The sequence below is a fragment of the Lolium rigidum genome, chromosome 1 (genome assembly GCF_022539505.1).
Source record: "Lolium rigidum isolate FL_2022 chromosome 1, APGP_CSIRO_Lrig_0.1, whole genome shotgun sequence".
Lineage (NCBI taxonomy): Eukaryota > Viridiplantae > Streptophyta > Magnoliopsida > Poales > Poaceae > Lolium > Lolium rigidum.
In genome coordinates this window covers 270812049-270827600 of record NC_061508.1, presented here as the reverse complement: position 1 = coordinate 270827600, position 15552 = coordinate 270812049, and the positions used below count along the sequence as shown (strand labels likewise).

The following is a 15552-nucleotide window of genomic DNA, read 5'->3' as shown; positions in this document are numbered from 1 at the left end:
TCTGAAGTTCTTGACGAACACATCCTCGAAACTTTCCCAGCTGTCGATAGATCCTGGAGTGAGTTTCTTTATCCAAGATCGTGCGGCTCCACTCAAATGCACCTGGATGCTTTGCATAGCTGTTGCCCTGGTTCCTCCTGTGAGCTTCACTGTCTCGAGATAATCAACTAGCCAATCCTCCGGATCTTGAAGGCCGTCGAACTTCTTGAAATTGTCGGGTAACTTGAATCCGAGGGGACTCGAGTTTTTCGGACTCTCCTCGTGAAGCATGGCAAGCCGCACATATCTTCGTCGTTAAGCTCCGGAGATTGCCGATGATCCCTTACGCTTTGCCGCGCTCCGTCGACCCTTGCTTGTGCTGCTTGTGTCTCTTGCTCCACTTGGTCCTTCAGGTCGCTGTCGTTGTTGTCTGCTGTGAGTCGTGGACTATTTTGCCTTGCCGCTCCTTCGGGAGGCGTTGATACAAACGCTGTCCCCATAGCTCCAACTCCTGTTACCGCCATATTGTATAGTGTTTCCCTTGGATCACCTGGAGGTGGTTTAGATGCAAGGATAAAAGCATGTGTCGCCATATACCCAGCCTCTGGTGTCTTAGGGATGATGTTTCCTCTTGTATCTATCGACATGAAGGACATGTCGAGGTTTTGGACCAAGTGCTCTCTTTCTGCTTCGGGTATATGTTGCAACCTTGATCTTGCTCTGTTCCGCGCCTCCCTGTGGCTATCACCCGAAGTTCTAGATTGTCGACTTAGATCTGCCCTCCTCCTGCTAGATGCAGAAGCTGCCTCCTTTCTTCTGTTTAACTCAGCTGTCTGTTTTTCCAATTCTCTTGCAGCTCGTGCGAGCCTATATTGATATGCTTGCAATTCCTCCGGTGTGGCTGTGGTGGCCATTGGTTCCGAACCGTTCATAGCTCTCGCGGCTCGTCCCACGCCGCTTGCGAAAGCTGAACTTTGTCTCGCGGCCGCGGCCCGACGTATTTATTGCCCGGGCCTTGTCGCAGATTGGAGGGATCGACGTATGGATTTCCCGGATCGTCGAAAGCCTCGAATGTTTCCTCTTGATCTTCAATGGCATAAATCTGATAATACTTTGTACTCGGATCTATGTTGGGTTTGGTGACATCATCGTTGAGATTGATGAAGACCTTGCCCATCGTGATAGATTTGTCGATGAAGTCGTAGCTCGTCGACATCGCTTGAGCCATCGCTTATATATGAGTCCGCAGATGACTCAAACGACATGTCGTTGAAGATCTTGGCGAGTTTCTCTCTTGCTCTGGTGCTGACGTAGCGTGTCGCCGAAGTTTCTTCTTCTCCTGACTCGGTTGACGATGTATAGCTTGAAAAATCGGAATCGACCGCCGATGATTCCGACGAAATCGGAATTTCGACACGATACGATCCTTCCTTCTCGACGCGAAAGTGAAACCTTCCGAACGTCATCTCCATGGGCTCCGCCAGATACGCATATGCATCCAAACGGGAGGGTGGGTGAGGAACAAAATCGACAGGACCAGCAGCGATCTGTTTACCTCGATCCATTGCGTTGCTTGCGGTTGACGATGTCGAAGATCTTGAACGTGCCATCGAGATCAGATCCTTACGCCTCTAGTTCCCACAGACGGCGCCAATTGACAAGGTATCAACTTGTCAATGCCTATGGATTGTAGGCTAGGGTTTAGTTGGAAGTAGAGGGCAAATAGATCTCGAAGGTTTCAGCCGAAAAGTACTCGACGATTATGAGAACTAGGGTTTGTAACAATGATTCGATGATCTCTTCGTCCCTCGACTCCCCCTTTATATAGGAGGCGGAGCCGAGGGTTTTGATTTGTACAAGTTACAGAGTCCGGGACGGTTTCTAACTCATCCCGCCAGATTACAAATAACACTTCCTATTACAACTCTAACTTTCCTTAATATACCTTGGGCTCCCGAATCTTCTTATTCTTCGGGTATTGCGCCTTCAGTAAACCCCGGGTACTATCTTCGGCAGGCCCATTTGGGATGCCTATGTCAGTAGGCTTTAGGGGGAGAGGAGGGTTCTGGTGTGAGTGTGTTGCAGCCCTGTTGTATGCAACAGTCTGGCTGTTTCTTGTAAATTGCCTTTGGCTTCTTCTTCTATAAAGATAAGGCACGCTTTCCGCGTGCTCTCGAAAAAAAAGTGCAGAGACGATGTGTAACTAGTATCTTATTTTTTATAGGTATACCTAGTTGGGCACTGAAATGGAAGTTTGATTAGTGAGTGTGCAATTTGATTCGCCCAAGCACCACAAAGAGGGCGAGCTAATTAGCTTTGTCATATGTGATTAGCTAGGGCAAACTACATGCCGTTTGTGCTACAGTGAAATATCCCTTGCCCTAATTCGAGGGCACGCTACAGTGTAAATAGGAAATGATTGCCGCATAGGATCATACTACACACACACGGATCACGCACCACGACATCCCTAGAGAGAGTGACCCTGATCCTGGTCGGGCCCTAGGAATTCTAACGTGTGCTTGCACAGCGCCCGACGTGTTTTACTGTTCCCCTCCGATCTAGCTCATCCCTTTCCTGTGCTACCCCTCTAGTCTCTCTCTGTGAAAGTGATCACACAAGGCCTATACCCCTCTCTCTTGGTTCCTTTATAAAAGGGACCTGCCTCCCCCTCCTGTCCATGATCTCTCTCTCGGCCGGCTCCTGCAAATTGCCCTCCCAAGAAACACATCACAGTGCTCTCCCCCACTTCATCTCATCCTGATCTCCGGTCATTTATCTACTCTAGTGCTACCTGGCAGCCTAGGTAGCAAGATCTCTAGATTCCTCTAGCTAGATCTCATGTCTACCATCTACATGAGCCAGCTCTCTACTGCTTTCCCTCTGATGGAGGAAGATCATCACCAGGATCACCATCAGGGACACTTCCAGGCCTTCACCATGCCCAAGGATCCTCCGATCTTGTTCCCTTTTGTGATCAACAACAACAACAGCCCTAGTGACAACAGTAGCTTCAGCTATGGAGGATCAGACCACCACTTCAGGCAGAACACAGCTACGCTAGAGCCCCAACATGTAAGTACCTAATTGGATCAATGAAATTCCGTACTGTATTAATTTGCCTGCTTCACTTCTAGTTAGTTGCTTAACTAACATGATCTTTGATTGTTATGTCACCAGATGATTGGTGGATCATCAAGTGTGTTTTCAACGCCATTCCCGACCGTCGAGAGCATCCGCGACGATATGATCGAGCGATCCTCCTCGTATGATCCATATGATATGGAGAAGCTGCAGGCCGCTGCCAATGGATCACTCAAGGCCGGCAAGTGGACCGCTCCTGCCCCTGCAGCCAAGATGAGGATCACGAGGAAGACGAGCGATCCGGCCGGCGTTAAGAAGCCGAGGAGGAGGGCGCAGACGTACGAGGATCACGGCCACTTCGGCGGCATGAACCAGGCTCTGGGTATTATTAGGACATGCTCCGATTGCAACACCACCAAGACCCCCTTGTGGAGGAGTGGTCCATGTGGCCCCAAGGTACGCATGATTTGTTTGTTAAATCCTGTGGTCACTTGGTACTTGGTAGTGCAAGTTAGTTATTTGTGTAACGGTAACTAATTAGTTTGCTGCGGTTTGCATGGTGCAGTCACTTTGCAACGCTTGCGGCATCAGGCAGCGGAAGGCGCGCCGGGCGATGATGGCCTCCACGATGGCGCCTGGAACGGACGTCGGCGCAAAGGCGGCCTCCGCGCCGGGTGATGCCACCGTGATCGCGCACCCTAAGGTGAAGAAGGAGAAGAGAGCGCTGGACGTCGACCGGTCCCTGCCGTTCAAGAAACGGTGCAAGGTGATTCAGGATCACGCTGCCACGAACACTGTTGTCACCGGAGCCACCACTGCCGTCGAGGTTTCTGCTGAGCCGGCTATTACCAACACCGCCGCCGCTGCTGCTACGCCGGCGAGGGATCTTTTCGACACCATCGGGGCCAACTGGAGCATGAGCCCCGCCCCCACTGCCTCAGCTGCGTGCTTCCGGCCTTCGGCTCCGGCACCCTTCGCGGTGCCGGTGCAGGACGAGATCACAGACGCCGCCATGCTGCTCATGACGCTGTCCTGCGAGCTTGTCCGGAGCTGATCGATCGAGCATTCGAGAGGCACACTATCTACTGAGCGGTACCCCCACCAGGCTTTTTTGCCTCTAGTCAGTTAGTCAGTCGGTACGTACTGTCCGTGCTGCCGCGTTTTTGGCTTCTTGTTCATGTTGCTAGTGTAACCTGCGCTACTCTTAAAGTCTTGTGATTCGTTTGTGTGTAAGATTAAGACAGAGAGGAAGAGAGATCTAGAGAGAGGAAGAGAGGTAGAAACAAGGAGAGAAGGGAGAGCATAATAAAGATAAGAACTTGATCAGCTAGCTAGCTAGGATCTGCAAACACTACTGTGAGACCGAGTGTGAGTTCAGTTGGAGTAGCTTTTTGTTGCTAAGGCTAATTAAGCCTGTGGCTACTATATAGCATGCATGTATGTTTGTTCTTTGTTTTGTTCGGACCATTTGTACTGTGGCTCATAATAATACCGACCAGGAAATGTTGCTGTTCATCGGGACTCGTTCATGACTTTTACTTCTGATGATTGTATGTCAGCGATGATCTCCTTTTTTTGTCAGTAGAGTGTCCTTTGACTCCTTTCTAACCTTTTCTCCACTGATTTTGAGGCAAATATTCTCTTTATCATATGCGATCTGAGATGTTTATGTAATTTGATCCAATCCTGATTGTGGATGATGCTACTAGATTTGCATGACTGAAAGCATAAACTTGGATTAGTGCATCTTAATTTGACCTTCACATCACAACCAAAATTAAGTATCGCAAACCTTAGTTTGGGTTATTGAATTGATGCAGTAGCTAAGTTTTCCAAAAGTTCGAGCTGTTGAAAATAGCTAGTCTATATATTTTACACTCCCACTCACGTCTAGACTGGATAAACGGGAACACACTACACGTGGGTAATCGGGGGCTGCAGTTATTTGGAGTAAATTAGATAGTGTGTTGGGTAGGATTTGATCCCAAGACATTGTGGCTCTGATACCATATTGAATTGATGCACTAGCCAAGTTTCCAAAAGTCCGAACTGTTGAAAAAGGCTTGGCTATATATTTTAACATGGGTAATAGTAAAAAATGCAAATATATGGGTGGTGCAAAGTATAGTACCTTCTCAACCAAAGTTTATCATTGTGTAACAACTAACACTATAGTTCTCTCATTTTACTTAAGAAATGCTATTGTGCAAGTGTACACGCTGAAGTTACCCTAGCAATGCAAACATACCCAAGCTAAGTAGTTTTTTCGATGAAGGGCGCTTTATTACTCAACAGTTTTAAGCATTAAATCCAACCTCTACATAATTAAGATGCACACAGCCGTTCGAATATCAAATAGAACCAAAAATCTATTCGTACAAGAAAACAAAAAAAGACAACAAGTCTAAGCTTCATTGGGCGCAATCTGCCGATTATGCAGCCACCCATGTTGGAAAATAAACTCCTTGGCCGTATTCTCCAACCGTGTAGACACCTCCGTAAAGAGGTCGCGATCCTCCAATCGTTGAAGTGGCGACCATAAACGGAGCAAAGCCGTACACCGGTAAATAACATGTATGAGAGAAGAATTTTTATCATTAAAAACATTATCATTTTTACATAGCCAAAGCGACCATACGACAACGATCACGCCCATCCCGATAAGCGTTTTATACCTAAACAAAGCTAAGTAGTTGGATCTACATGAAGATATATGTGCCATCTACAAATGTTGTCGAAAATTTATACTCCATTTGATCCCTATTAATTGTTGTTGATTTAGTATAACTTTGTACTAAAATTTACGCCACCCTTGGAAGAGTCTGGTGGGTTTCCTCCTCCACTATCTAAAAAAATACACATGTTGTATCGTTATACGCGAACGTTCTATCCACTATATACCACTGACAACTCCATGCGCATCAGCACATATGAGATTTGGGCACACTTTTTTTTGAGAAGGTGTTTTTTCAAAGGGATGTCAATCCTTAGGAATTTTCCATGGAAACCCTTTGGTTCAAAGGAGTGAAACCTTCAGAATCTCTATGAAATCTTTGAATATGTAGGATTCAACATGACATGATGTGTTTTTATAACTCCTACACTTCTAGTTCTTGCATTCCATAGGTGCTCTAAGGCCATGTACATTAGGAATTGCTTAGGGAGGTGCTTATAAAAGTAAACCAGACTTTTCTTGAAGCACCAAATACTTATTTCTATAGAAGAGGTGCCTACTCAAGCATCTTTCTTATGTAATAAGAACTAGTGCTTAAGAAAAACCGATCTACTTTTGTAAGCATCTCTCAAAGCACTTAGCTTAGTACATGTCCTAAGAGGCTCCGTTCTAAGAGAAAATTCATCCTTATTATCTGGGTAAGAAAATGGACCAAGGATTTTATTTTCTACAATTTTTGGAGGAAGCCAAATATAAACGAGCTGATCTAGCCATTAGTCTCACCGATTTGCATAGGAATTATCACAAAGATCAAATGAGGTGCCAGCCTGCCAGGTATAATACATAATAGTTATGACCAAGAGGCTCAATATGATTCAATTGTTTTGGCACGACACACGTTCCTACATGTTGTGATGAATTTTGCTATTATTCACTTCTAATAATTTGATGACTTGCTCTCATTTTTTATAAAGGAAATATATTAATATCAAAGAATACCAATTACATTCAGCCTATGCAATAACGCAATACCCTAATAACATTACGGATGCACACAACAAAAAAAGAGAAAAAGAAAACTAAGCTCATATACATTTTTTTTTTCAAGTAAAATTACCGGGGAGCCCCTACAACATAAAAGGGAATCAAAATTGGCGCCTTTGAGTCTGACCCTAGATGAATCTTAAACTTGAATGTCTAGCGAGGATATATAAATTGAATCCAAGATTTTACGTGGTCACCCATGTTACGTTAGTATATATGCCAAATGAATGTACAATATGGTTGCAATTGACAAAGTGAGTCATATACGCATCGGCAGGATTGAATCCGCGGCGGGACTACCCTTACTCAGAAAAGAGGAAAGAAACCAGTCAAGCAATTTTCTTGTCACTTTGCAGATGCCACGATCGAAAAGCATGGAGGCGCGGAAGAGGGTTGTCAAACATGCAATAGACTGTCAGTGGATCAGCATGACAGCACCAGGGCAATGTCACGGGCCAGCCCCACGCTAGGTACACTGTACTAGCGGCCAAAATTGGAGCAAATCATGCATTTTGGTAGACTCTGATCGGAAACCCCTCCTGCTGATGAAGTGAGGATGCTGGATAAGCGGCGAAGCTAAAAAAAATTCTTCACTGGGTTCAGCACACTGTGTATAGAACTAAGTGCATTATTTAGCTCTAGAGCATATGCACCGGTACAAAATTTAAGCCCTCGATATGTTGATATATTTGTTCCGATCTATGTACCTCAATTACACCCAGCAGACTAACCTAAGCTCAGCAGATAAGATGGTAGTGTAACAATAGGATTAGTGAAGTATAAGAGCATCCTCACCGACGGTTCTCAAATAAGCGCCAGCAGGGGCGCCGACACTGTATGGTGGTGCCGGCACTGCATTCTCTATTTGGGATGATGTTCCCACACCGGCGCCCCCCATACGGCGTCTCTCAATTTTTTTCTTTTTACAATATTTTAAAACAACATATCAATCACATTTTATTCATAATATATTTAATTATTCATACAGTCACACAAATAGAAATTACATTATTCGTACAAGCAAACCCTCGTGCTGCATTATTTTCCACGATCCGAGCTGTATCATCTACACTTGGTGCTCTCAAATAGTCTTTACCAAACACCGCTATGACGGCTCGGCAAAACCTATAGAGAGTCTGTGAACATATCGACTCCGCCATCCGTAGGTAGTCATTGGTTGTATCTGGAGGAGCTCCGTATGCAAGACAACGCATTGCAACAATGCACTTCTGGATTGAGGTGAAGCCCCACAAACCTGTTCAATCTTGCTTGATCATGAAGTAGTCGTCGTACTCCCTGACCCCGTAGATAATCTTCTGAACAGATCCTTGTTCATCTTAAACCGGCAGCGAAATTCCTTCGGCGAATGAGTCACGTCGTCGGCGAAGTAGTCGGCGTCAAGCAACATTGCGCTGGCTTGACGATGCTGGTTGATGTTCCTTCTATTGCCTGGCTTTGAGCCACCGCGTTGAGGCACAGTGAACAAAGGCTGGCGAACGCGGAGCAAGCTTGTCAGTATCAGCTGCTGCTGTTGCCGCCGGACAGCCTCAACGTTCTGCTCCTCCATGAACAGCTGCACCGTCATCTCATCGTCGCTGTCCATCGCGCCAATCCGAGGAACACCTTGCGAGCGGGGCGGTTGTGCAGCGGTGGCGGCGACCTTTGTTCCGGTCGAAACAGGAACCGCCGGTCGAGGGGGTGGCGGCCCTGTCGATGGACGATGGTTCCTGGATAGGCGCCGGTGTCTATTGCAAGTAGGGGGCCGCGACGGCGACGGTGGCGATGTCGATCTAGAGGGGTGGGAGGTGGGGAAAGCGGTGCATCTGGCTGCCAGGCGGAGGCCATGCGCGGTTTCTGACGTGCGGCGAGGCGCCGGCGCGCTCGATCCACGCCCTCTACGAAGGGGCCGACACGGGGTTGCCGACACTTCTCTTGGGCTAGAAACTAGCCAGCGCCTTTTGGGGCGCACCTGTGTGATCCCAAAAGCCATGCCGACCTCCAAAATGCTATCGGGGCCGCTATGGGCGCGTCGGTGGAGATGCTCTAAGTGCGCCATATAATACAGCAGCCGAATGGAAACATGTCGAGAAGCACCTCAAGAAAGGACTTAGTAGTAGGAAAGGAAAACTGCTTTCTATCGGTGAAAGATTGGTGTTGATTAATTCAGTATTTAGCAATATGGTGTTGCAGAGGATATCATTCTTCCAATTGCAAAAACGAATTCTAAATAGATTGAACTTACTTCTGAACTTCCGATCGAGATTCTTTTGGCAAGATGACAATGACAAAAAATCGACTGGCTAGATGAGGCGTGGTATGCCTCCTAAAAGATCGGGTGGTCTTGGTATCCACAACCAAGGGGTTAAGGATTCCGCTTGACTTGGTAAATGAATTTTTAAGCTTCTTATAGAGGAATGAGTTTGGAAAACCCTGACGAGAAGAAAAATAAGGCTCAAAGACACTGTCCTGTGTATTGAAAATCTAGCGGCTCACACGTTTGTGATGGTCCAATGGAGATGAAGAAATAATTATTTTGCTTTGAATTATTTTCTATCAAGAATGGATCAGAAATTAGATTCTAGGAAGATAGATTTCTATGTCATACAACCCTCTAAAAACAATATGCAGCTCTTTAAAATACCTTCTATCACTAGACGACACAATCGCTAAGATCTTGGAGAATTCTCCACGAAATGTTATGTTTAGGTGAGATTTAGATGGACCATGACCTACAACATGGAATACCCAGAACTGAGGCAACGCAGTAATCAACGGGAAATGTATCCTAGTTAAAAATACCCTCCTAGTTAGGGTTTCTGGCTCCGGAGGCGATCACGATCGCGCCGTGAGATCTCTTGTACCTCGACGCTGATCCGTCGCGGTTTGATCCTGCTCTCGCCCTGCCCGTGTCTCTCTCCATTGTTACCCACGCAAACCTCGGCGTCCCTCCTTCGTGTGAGCGGCGGCGGCTTTGCTAGGGTTTTGGCGGTAACAACTCTTGGAGGCCATGGCGGATGCTGGCGGCTCTGGATCGGTTAAGGATTCAGATGCTGACATTGATGATCTGCTCATGCACTTGGATCTGCGTGATGATGAACTCGATGATGTTGAAATTGGGGCGGATGCGGTTAAGGAATTCGAAAAGGATGCTCGTTGGCTAGCGATCGGGAAGGTTCACACCAAGAGAAGCTTCAGCGCTGATGCTCTGTTTGGGAAGATGAAAGCTATTTGGAATCTCTCTCAAGATCCAGTTTGTAGGGAGGTTGGAGAAAATCTGTTTGTGTTCCAGATGCATTGCCTGGGTGACTGGAAGAAGGTAGTCCATCAGGGACCTTGGACTTTTCGCGGATGGGCAGTACTAATTGAGGACTATGATGGCCGGGTAGACCCTGGGAAATTTTCCTTTGGGGGCTTGTATGTCTGGGCTCAAATCCATGGCATACCGGAGTTATACCGTAAGGTTCATGTCGTGGATGATCTTGCTCGCCGGATTGGGAAGACCAAGGAGGTTCAGATGTCTCCGAAATTGTTCTATGAAGGGAACTATGTCAGGATACGTGTGCTTGTTGAAGTTTCACGGCCTCTGACCCGAGTTGTTTCTCTTAATATCGAGGGGGAGGGGAAGAAGAGACTGCTGGTCAAATATGAGAAAATTCCGTTTTTCTGTAAGCACTGTGGTCTGTTGGGGCATAACCATGAGGAGTGTGGGGATGGAGTCTGGACTAAAAAAGAGCTGCAATATGGTGATTTTATGCTTGCTTCACGCCGTGCAAACCTACAGAATGTTGAGCCGCGACCTTTTAATCAACGTGGTCGTGGAGGTCGCTTTGGCAGGGGTGCATATTCTGATTCTCGGAAGCGGTCATCTCAAGAGGCTTCGCTTGATGAAGGGGACGAATTATTGGATTCTGCCTCTAGTCCTTTGAAAACTACAGCTATGGAAATTTCTGATGAAAATGTTATGGGTGCCAGGAAACAGCTGGAGTTTGATACTGATCAGGATAAAGAACTAGCCCTGGCCGGACCATCAGAAGTTGGGAACCCTGAAGAAGTTCCTCCGCCACCCCCTTCTTATACTAATCCTCGTGACCGTACCAAGATACGGAAAACTGCAGTAAATGATGACTTGGCAACATCGGCGGCCTCCTCCGAGGAGGACCGCCGTGCCCAATGACGACATTAGGCTGGAACAGTCGGGGTCTGGGGCTGCCGGCGACTGTTCAAGAGCTCGTCTGTCTGGTACAGACATACAAGCCCTGCTTAGTTTTCATATGTGAGACTAGGCAAAGTAAAGAAAGAGTGGAAAATCTTAGATTTCGACTTGGCATGAAATACTGCTTCCAAGTTCAAGGTGATGGGAAAGGCGGCGGCATTGCACTCTACTGGTCGGAGGATGTTACTGTTGAGCTCCTCTCCTTCAGCAAACGGCATATCGACGTGCATATTAGCGGTGGCCCCTATGATCATATGTGGAGAGGTACCTTCATCTACGGAGAGCCAAAAGCTGCCGATCGGCATCACATGTGGACCAAACTGCGACAGATAAAAAGTCGCTCTGATAAACCTTGGTTGATCTTGGGGGACTTTAACGAGGCTATGTGGCAAGAGGAGCACTTCTCTCAAACTGCTCGGTCGGAGCACCTTATGATGGATTTTCGTGAGGTTCTGTCGCACTGTGACCTGTATGATATTGGCTTCGTTGGAGCACCGTGGACTTTTGATAACAAGCGGAAGGGTGACCAGAATGTTAAGGTTCGGCTGGATAGAGCTGTGGCGTCACCCTCGTGGTCTAATCTGTTCCCGGATCTCAGATTGCGGCATATCACTTCTTCACGTTCGGACCACTGCCCAATTCTGCTTTCGTCGGATGAAGTGAGCGGGTGTAGATCAAATAAGCCAATAAGAAGATACGAGGTCGTCTGGGAGCGTGAGCCGTCCTTGGCGGCGGCTGTAGAGGAAGCTTGGTCTCGGCGTATCCCTGGCAGTGATTTGGGTGCTGTTGAGCACTCTTTCACTGAGATTATGAATAATTTGCAGCGGTGGCGTAGGACTCATTTTAAATCAATACCAAAAGAAATAGAGAGGAAACGAATTATGCTTGAGGAATTACGGACATTATCTGATGATGCTAGTGCTGCAGCCCGTGTTGGTTTGGAAAAGCAAATGGATGAACTGCTATATAGGGAGGAAATCATGTGGATGCAACGCTCCAGAATTGCTTGGTTGCGCGAAGGTGATCGGAATACAAAATATTTTCACCGGCGTGCATCGTGGAGGAGGCGCAAGAATAGGATTCGGAGATTAAGAAGAGAAGATGGGACTTGGACGTCCGATCCAAGTGAAATGGAAAACTTAGCCAGGGACTTTTTTCAGAAGCTATATACTAGGGAGGATGTTATCCAGACGGCCCCTGTCATTGATACTATGAGGACTTGCATCGATGCGGATATGAATGATAGACTTTGTGCACCGTTTTCAGAAAAGGAGATCAGTGATGCCCTTTTTCAGATTGGCCCTCTCAAGGCCCCTGGACCAGACGGTTTTCCTGCTCGTTTCCTGCAAAGAAATTGGGACCTACTGAAGGAAGAGGTGGTTCATGCTGTTCAAATGTTTTTCGCTACTGGTATTATGCCCGAAGAAGTAAATGACACTGCTATTGTGTTAATTCCAAAGAAAAATGACCCAGAAATTCTTAAGGACTTCAGGCCTATAAGTCTCTGCAATGTGATATTTAAGGTGGTTTCGAAGTGTTTGGTGAATAGATTGAGACCCGTGCTACAGGATATTATTTCGCCTTCACAGAGTGCATTCATACTAGGACGCCTTATTACTGATAACGCCGTGATGGCCTTTGAGTGCATACACTCAATTCAGACGGGTTCAGCTGCTCGGAAGAAATTTTGTGCTTATAAGTTGGATATGGCTAAGGCTTATGATCGTGTTGATTGGCGGTTTTTGGAAGGGGTTTTAGCGAAGTTGGGCTTTCACAGTCAATGGATTCGGTGGGTGATGGCGTGCGTTACCACCGTTCGATATTCAGTTCGCTTTAACGGAAATATGTTGGACCCCTTTACTCCATCTCGCGGCATACGCCAAGGTGATCCTCTTTCGCCTTATTTGTTCCTGTTTGTTGCTGACGGCTTGTCTTGTCTTATTCGGAAGGAAGTTGAGGCCGGGTCCCTACATGAGCTACATATCTGCCGCCGTGCCCCGGGCATTTCTCACCTCCTGTTCGCAGATGATTGCCTCTTATTCTTTGAGGGCTCGGTGAATCAGGCAAGGGTCATCAAATCCATCCTAGACATATATGAACAAGGCACAGGGCAATTGGTCAGTCTAGGCAAATGTTCTATTATGTATGGCGTTAACTGTACGGAAGTAGTGCAAGATCAGATTAAGGGAATTCTGAAGTATGAGACCACCTGCTTTGAAGAGAAATACCTAGGGCTGCCGGTTCCTGATGGACGTATGACTAAAGGGAAATTTAAGTCGACTAAAGGGAAGTTCTCTAAACATGCTAGTGACTGGTCTGGTAAGTACATGTCATCAGGGGCAAAAGACATCTTGATTAAATCGGTTTTGCAGTCTGTGTCTACGTATGCCATGGGAGTATTCAAATTTCCTACCGGCTTGATTGATGATTTGGAGCGCATTATTCGTGATTTCTGGTGGGGTGATGAGACCAATAAAAGGAAAATGCATTGGTTAGCCTGGGACAAAGTTACTAGGCCAAAAGGATACGGTGGCATTGGCTTTCGCGACCTCCACGTTTTTAACCAAGCTCTGTTGGCTCGGCAGGCTTGGCGGCTGATCCAGTTTCCTGATAGTCTATGTGCGAGGGTGCTCAAAGCTAGATATTACCCCTCTGGCCATCTGTTGGATACGGCTTTCATCCAAAACCAGTCTCAAACTTGGCAGGGTATTGTGCATGGTCTTGATCTGTTGAAGGAAGGTATTATATGGCGTATTGGTACAGGTTCAAGTGTTAAAATTTTTCGGGACAATTGGATCCCTAGGCCGGGAGCTCTTAAACTGGATGGGAGACGACATCTCTCGCGTCGCAAGTGGGTTTCGGAACTCATAAACCAAGAAACCAGAATGTGGGATGAGGCTGCTGTCCGCGAGTGTTGTCTGCCACATGATGCTGAAATAATTCTCAGTATCAAGTTACCTGCTCGTGCGACTGATGATTTCGTAGCATGGAGTGGGGAGCACAATGGCCTTTTCAGTGTCCGATCTGCATATCGGATTGGGCTGCAGGCTAGGCTTTCCTCTCTCTCTGGCGGACAATCAAGTGCCGGGCCTACGGGTGAACGGAAAATTTGGGACCTCGTTTGGAAAGCTGCTGTTCCGCCGAAGCTCAGGGTCTTTGCCTGGAAGGTTGCATCGGACTCTCTGGGAACTAAACAGAATCTAAACCGGCGTATTGCTTCGGTGAATCCGACATGCTCGCTATGCGGCTGTATGGCTGAAGACTCTCACCATGCGCTGACTGCATGTACCCTGGCTCGGGCTCTCCGAGATGAGCTGCGAGCACACTGGTCACTCCCGGACGAGTCAGCCTTTGAAGTGAATCATGATGAATGGATCTTTACGCTCCTGAGTAATGCCACTAAGGATCAACGACCCAAAATCATTTTCCTTTTGTGGCGGGTCTGGCACCATCGAAATAATATTGTGCATGGGGATGGAAAGGCATCGGTATCAGCCTCTGTACCGTACTTAGTGAATTACCACCGCTCTTTCACAGGGGTTGGGGATGAGGCGATTAAGGCGTTGTCCTGGTCACCACCTCCATTTGGCTCTATCAAAGTTAATGTTGATGCAGGGTGGGATTCTATGTCAAAATTAGCAGGCGTTGGTATCATTATCCGTGACCATCTGGGACATCCTATCCTTGCTGATTGGAAGCCAATTACTGGCTGTGCAAGTGCACAAGAGGCGGAAGTCATTGCATGTGTAGAAGGTCTCCGACACCTGATGGCCATCCGTCGTTGGCCTGCCTCTTTGGAGTCTGATTGTTCTTGGGCGGTGCATGTGATAATGGATGATGCGGTGGTGCATGCTCCGGATTGGACCACGATTTTAGAGGCTCGTGAACTGTTGAAGATTTTCAGCGACATCTCCTTAGCTAAAGTAGATCGGAGTCAGAATGGTGTTGCTCATGTTCTAGCACATTTAGGAAAGTCTGGCTTTTCGGGTTGTATGAGTGATTCAGTCCCTGACTGCGTTCGGGATCTGATCACTGCGGATTGTATGAACACTGTGTAATCTCTGGGCAGCAGGTTTCTTACGCACTCTTTTCCTTACCAGGGTACCTAAGGGGACTGGAAGGTTTTTAATGAGGCGGCCTGTTTGCTTTATAATATAAGTGTTCTTACGTCAAAAAAAAAAAAAAAAGAACTGAGGCAACGCGTGTAAGATCATTCTTTTTTTTTTGAAAAAGGGAACATAGCCGGCCTTTGCATCAACTGATGCACACAATCTTATATTACAAAGTCTTAGAATTCAGAGTTTACATCTTACGGGTCCAACAAGGTGTACATGAAAATCAACTAACCGAAAATTAAGAGTACAAATTGCCTATGCACCTTGTAAACGTCTAGTAGGCCGCTAGCCACCATGGTTGTAGATAGCCAGTGCAACCATCTCTAGACGGGAGCACCCAAAATCTATATGCGCTCGTTGAGTCTCTAGTAGAAGGAAGGTCCGTTCTTGGATCCAATGGCCGGGTAGCCATACGGATAACCAGTAAAAAAACCGATATTTCC

General features: G+C 46.8%; 1 protein-coding gene across 1 annotated transcript; it reads left to right on the top strand.

The window, feature by feature from the left end:
- The first annotated feature begins 2678 nt into the window (after positions 1-2678).
- LOC124694232 (protein CYTOKININ-RESPONSIVE GATA TRANSCRIPTION FACTOR 1-like) lies at positions 2679-4578 on the top strand. The gene is made up of 3 exons (XM_047227246.1): positions 2679-3054; positions 3160-3519; positions 3629-4578. The coding sequence occupies exons 1-3, from the start codon at positions 2821-2823 to the stop codon at positions 4115-4117; spliced, it is 1083 nt and encodes a 360-aa protein (XP_047083202.1). The 5' UTR covers positions 2679-2820; the 3' UTR covers positions 4118-4578.
- Positions 4579-15552: the final 10974 nt, after the last annotated feature.

Excerpts from the sequence above, each read along its gene's own strand:
- LOC124694232 (XM_047227246.1), top strand. The coding sequence starts at position 2,821 with ATGTCTACCATCTACATGAGCCAGCTCTCTACTGCTTTCCCTCTGATG. Across the intron at positions 3,055-3,159 it reads CTACGCTAGAGCCCCAACAT|ATGATTGGTGGATCATCAAG; the intron begins GTAAGTACCTAA and ends TTATGTCACCAG. Across the intron at positions 3,520-3,628 it reads GTGGTCCATGTGGCCCCAAG|TCACTTTGCAACGCTTGCGG; the intron begins GTACGCATGATT and ends TGCATGGTGCAG.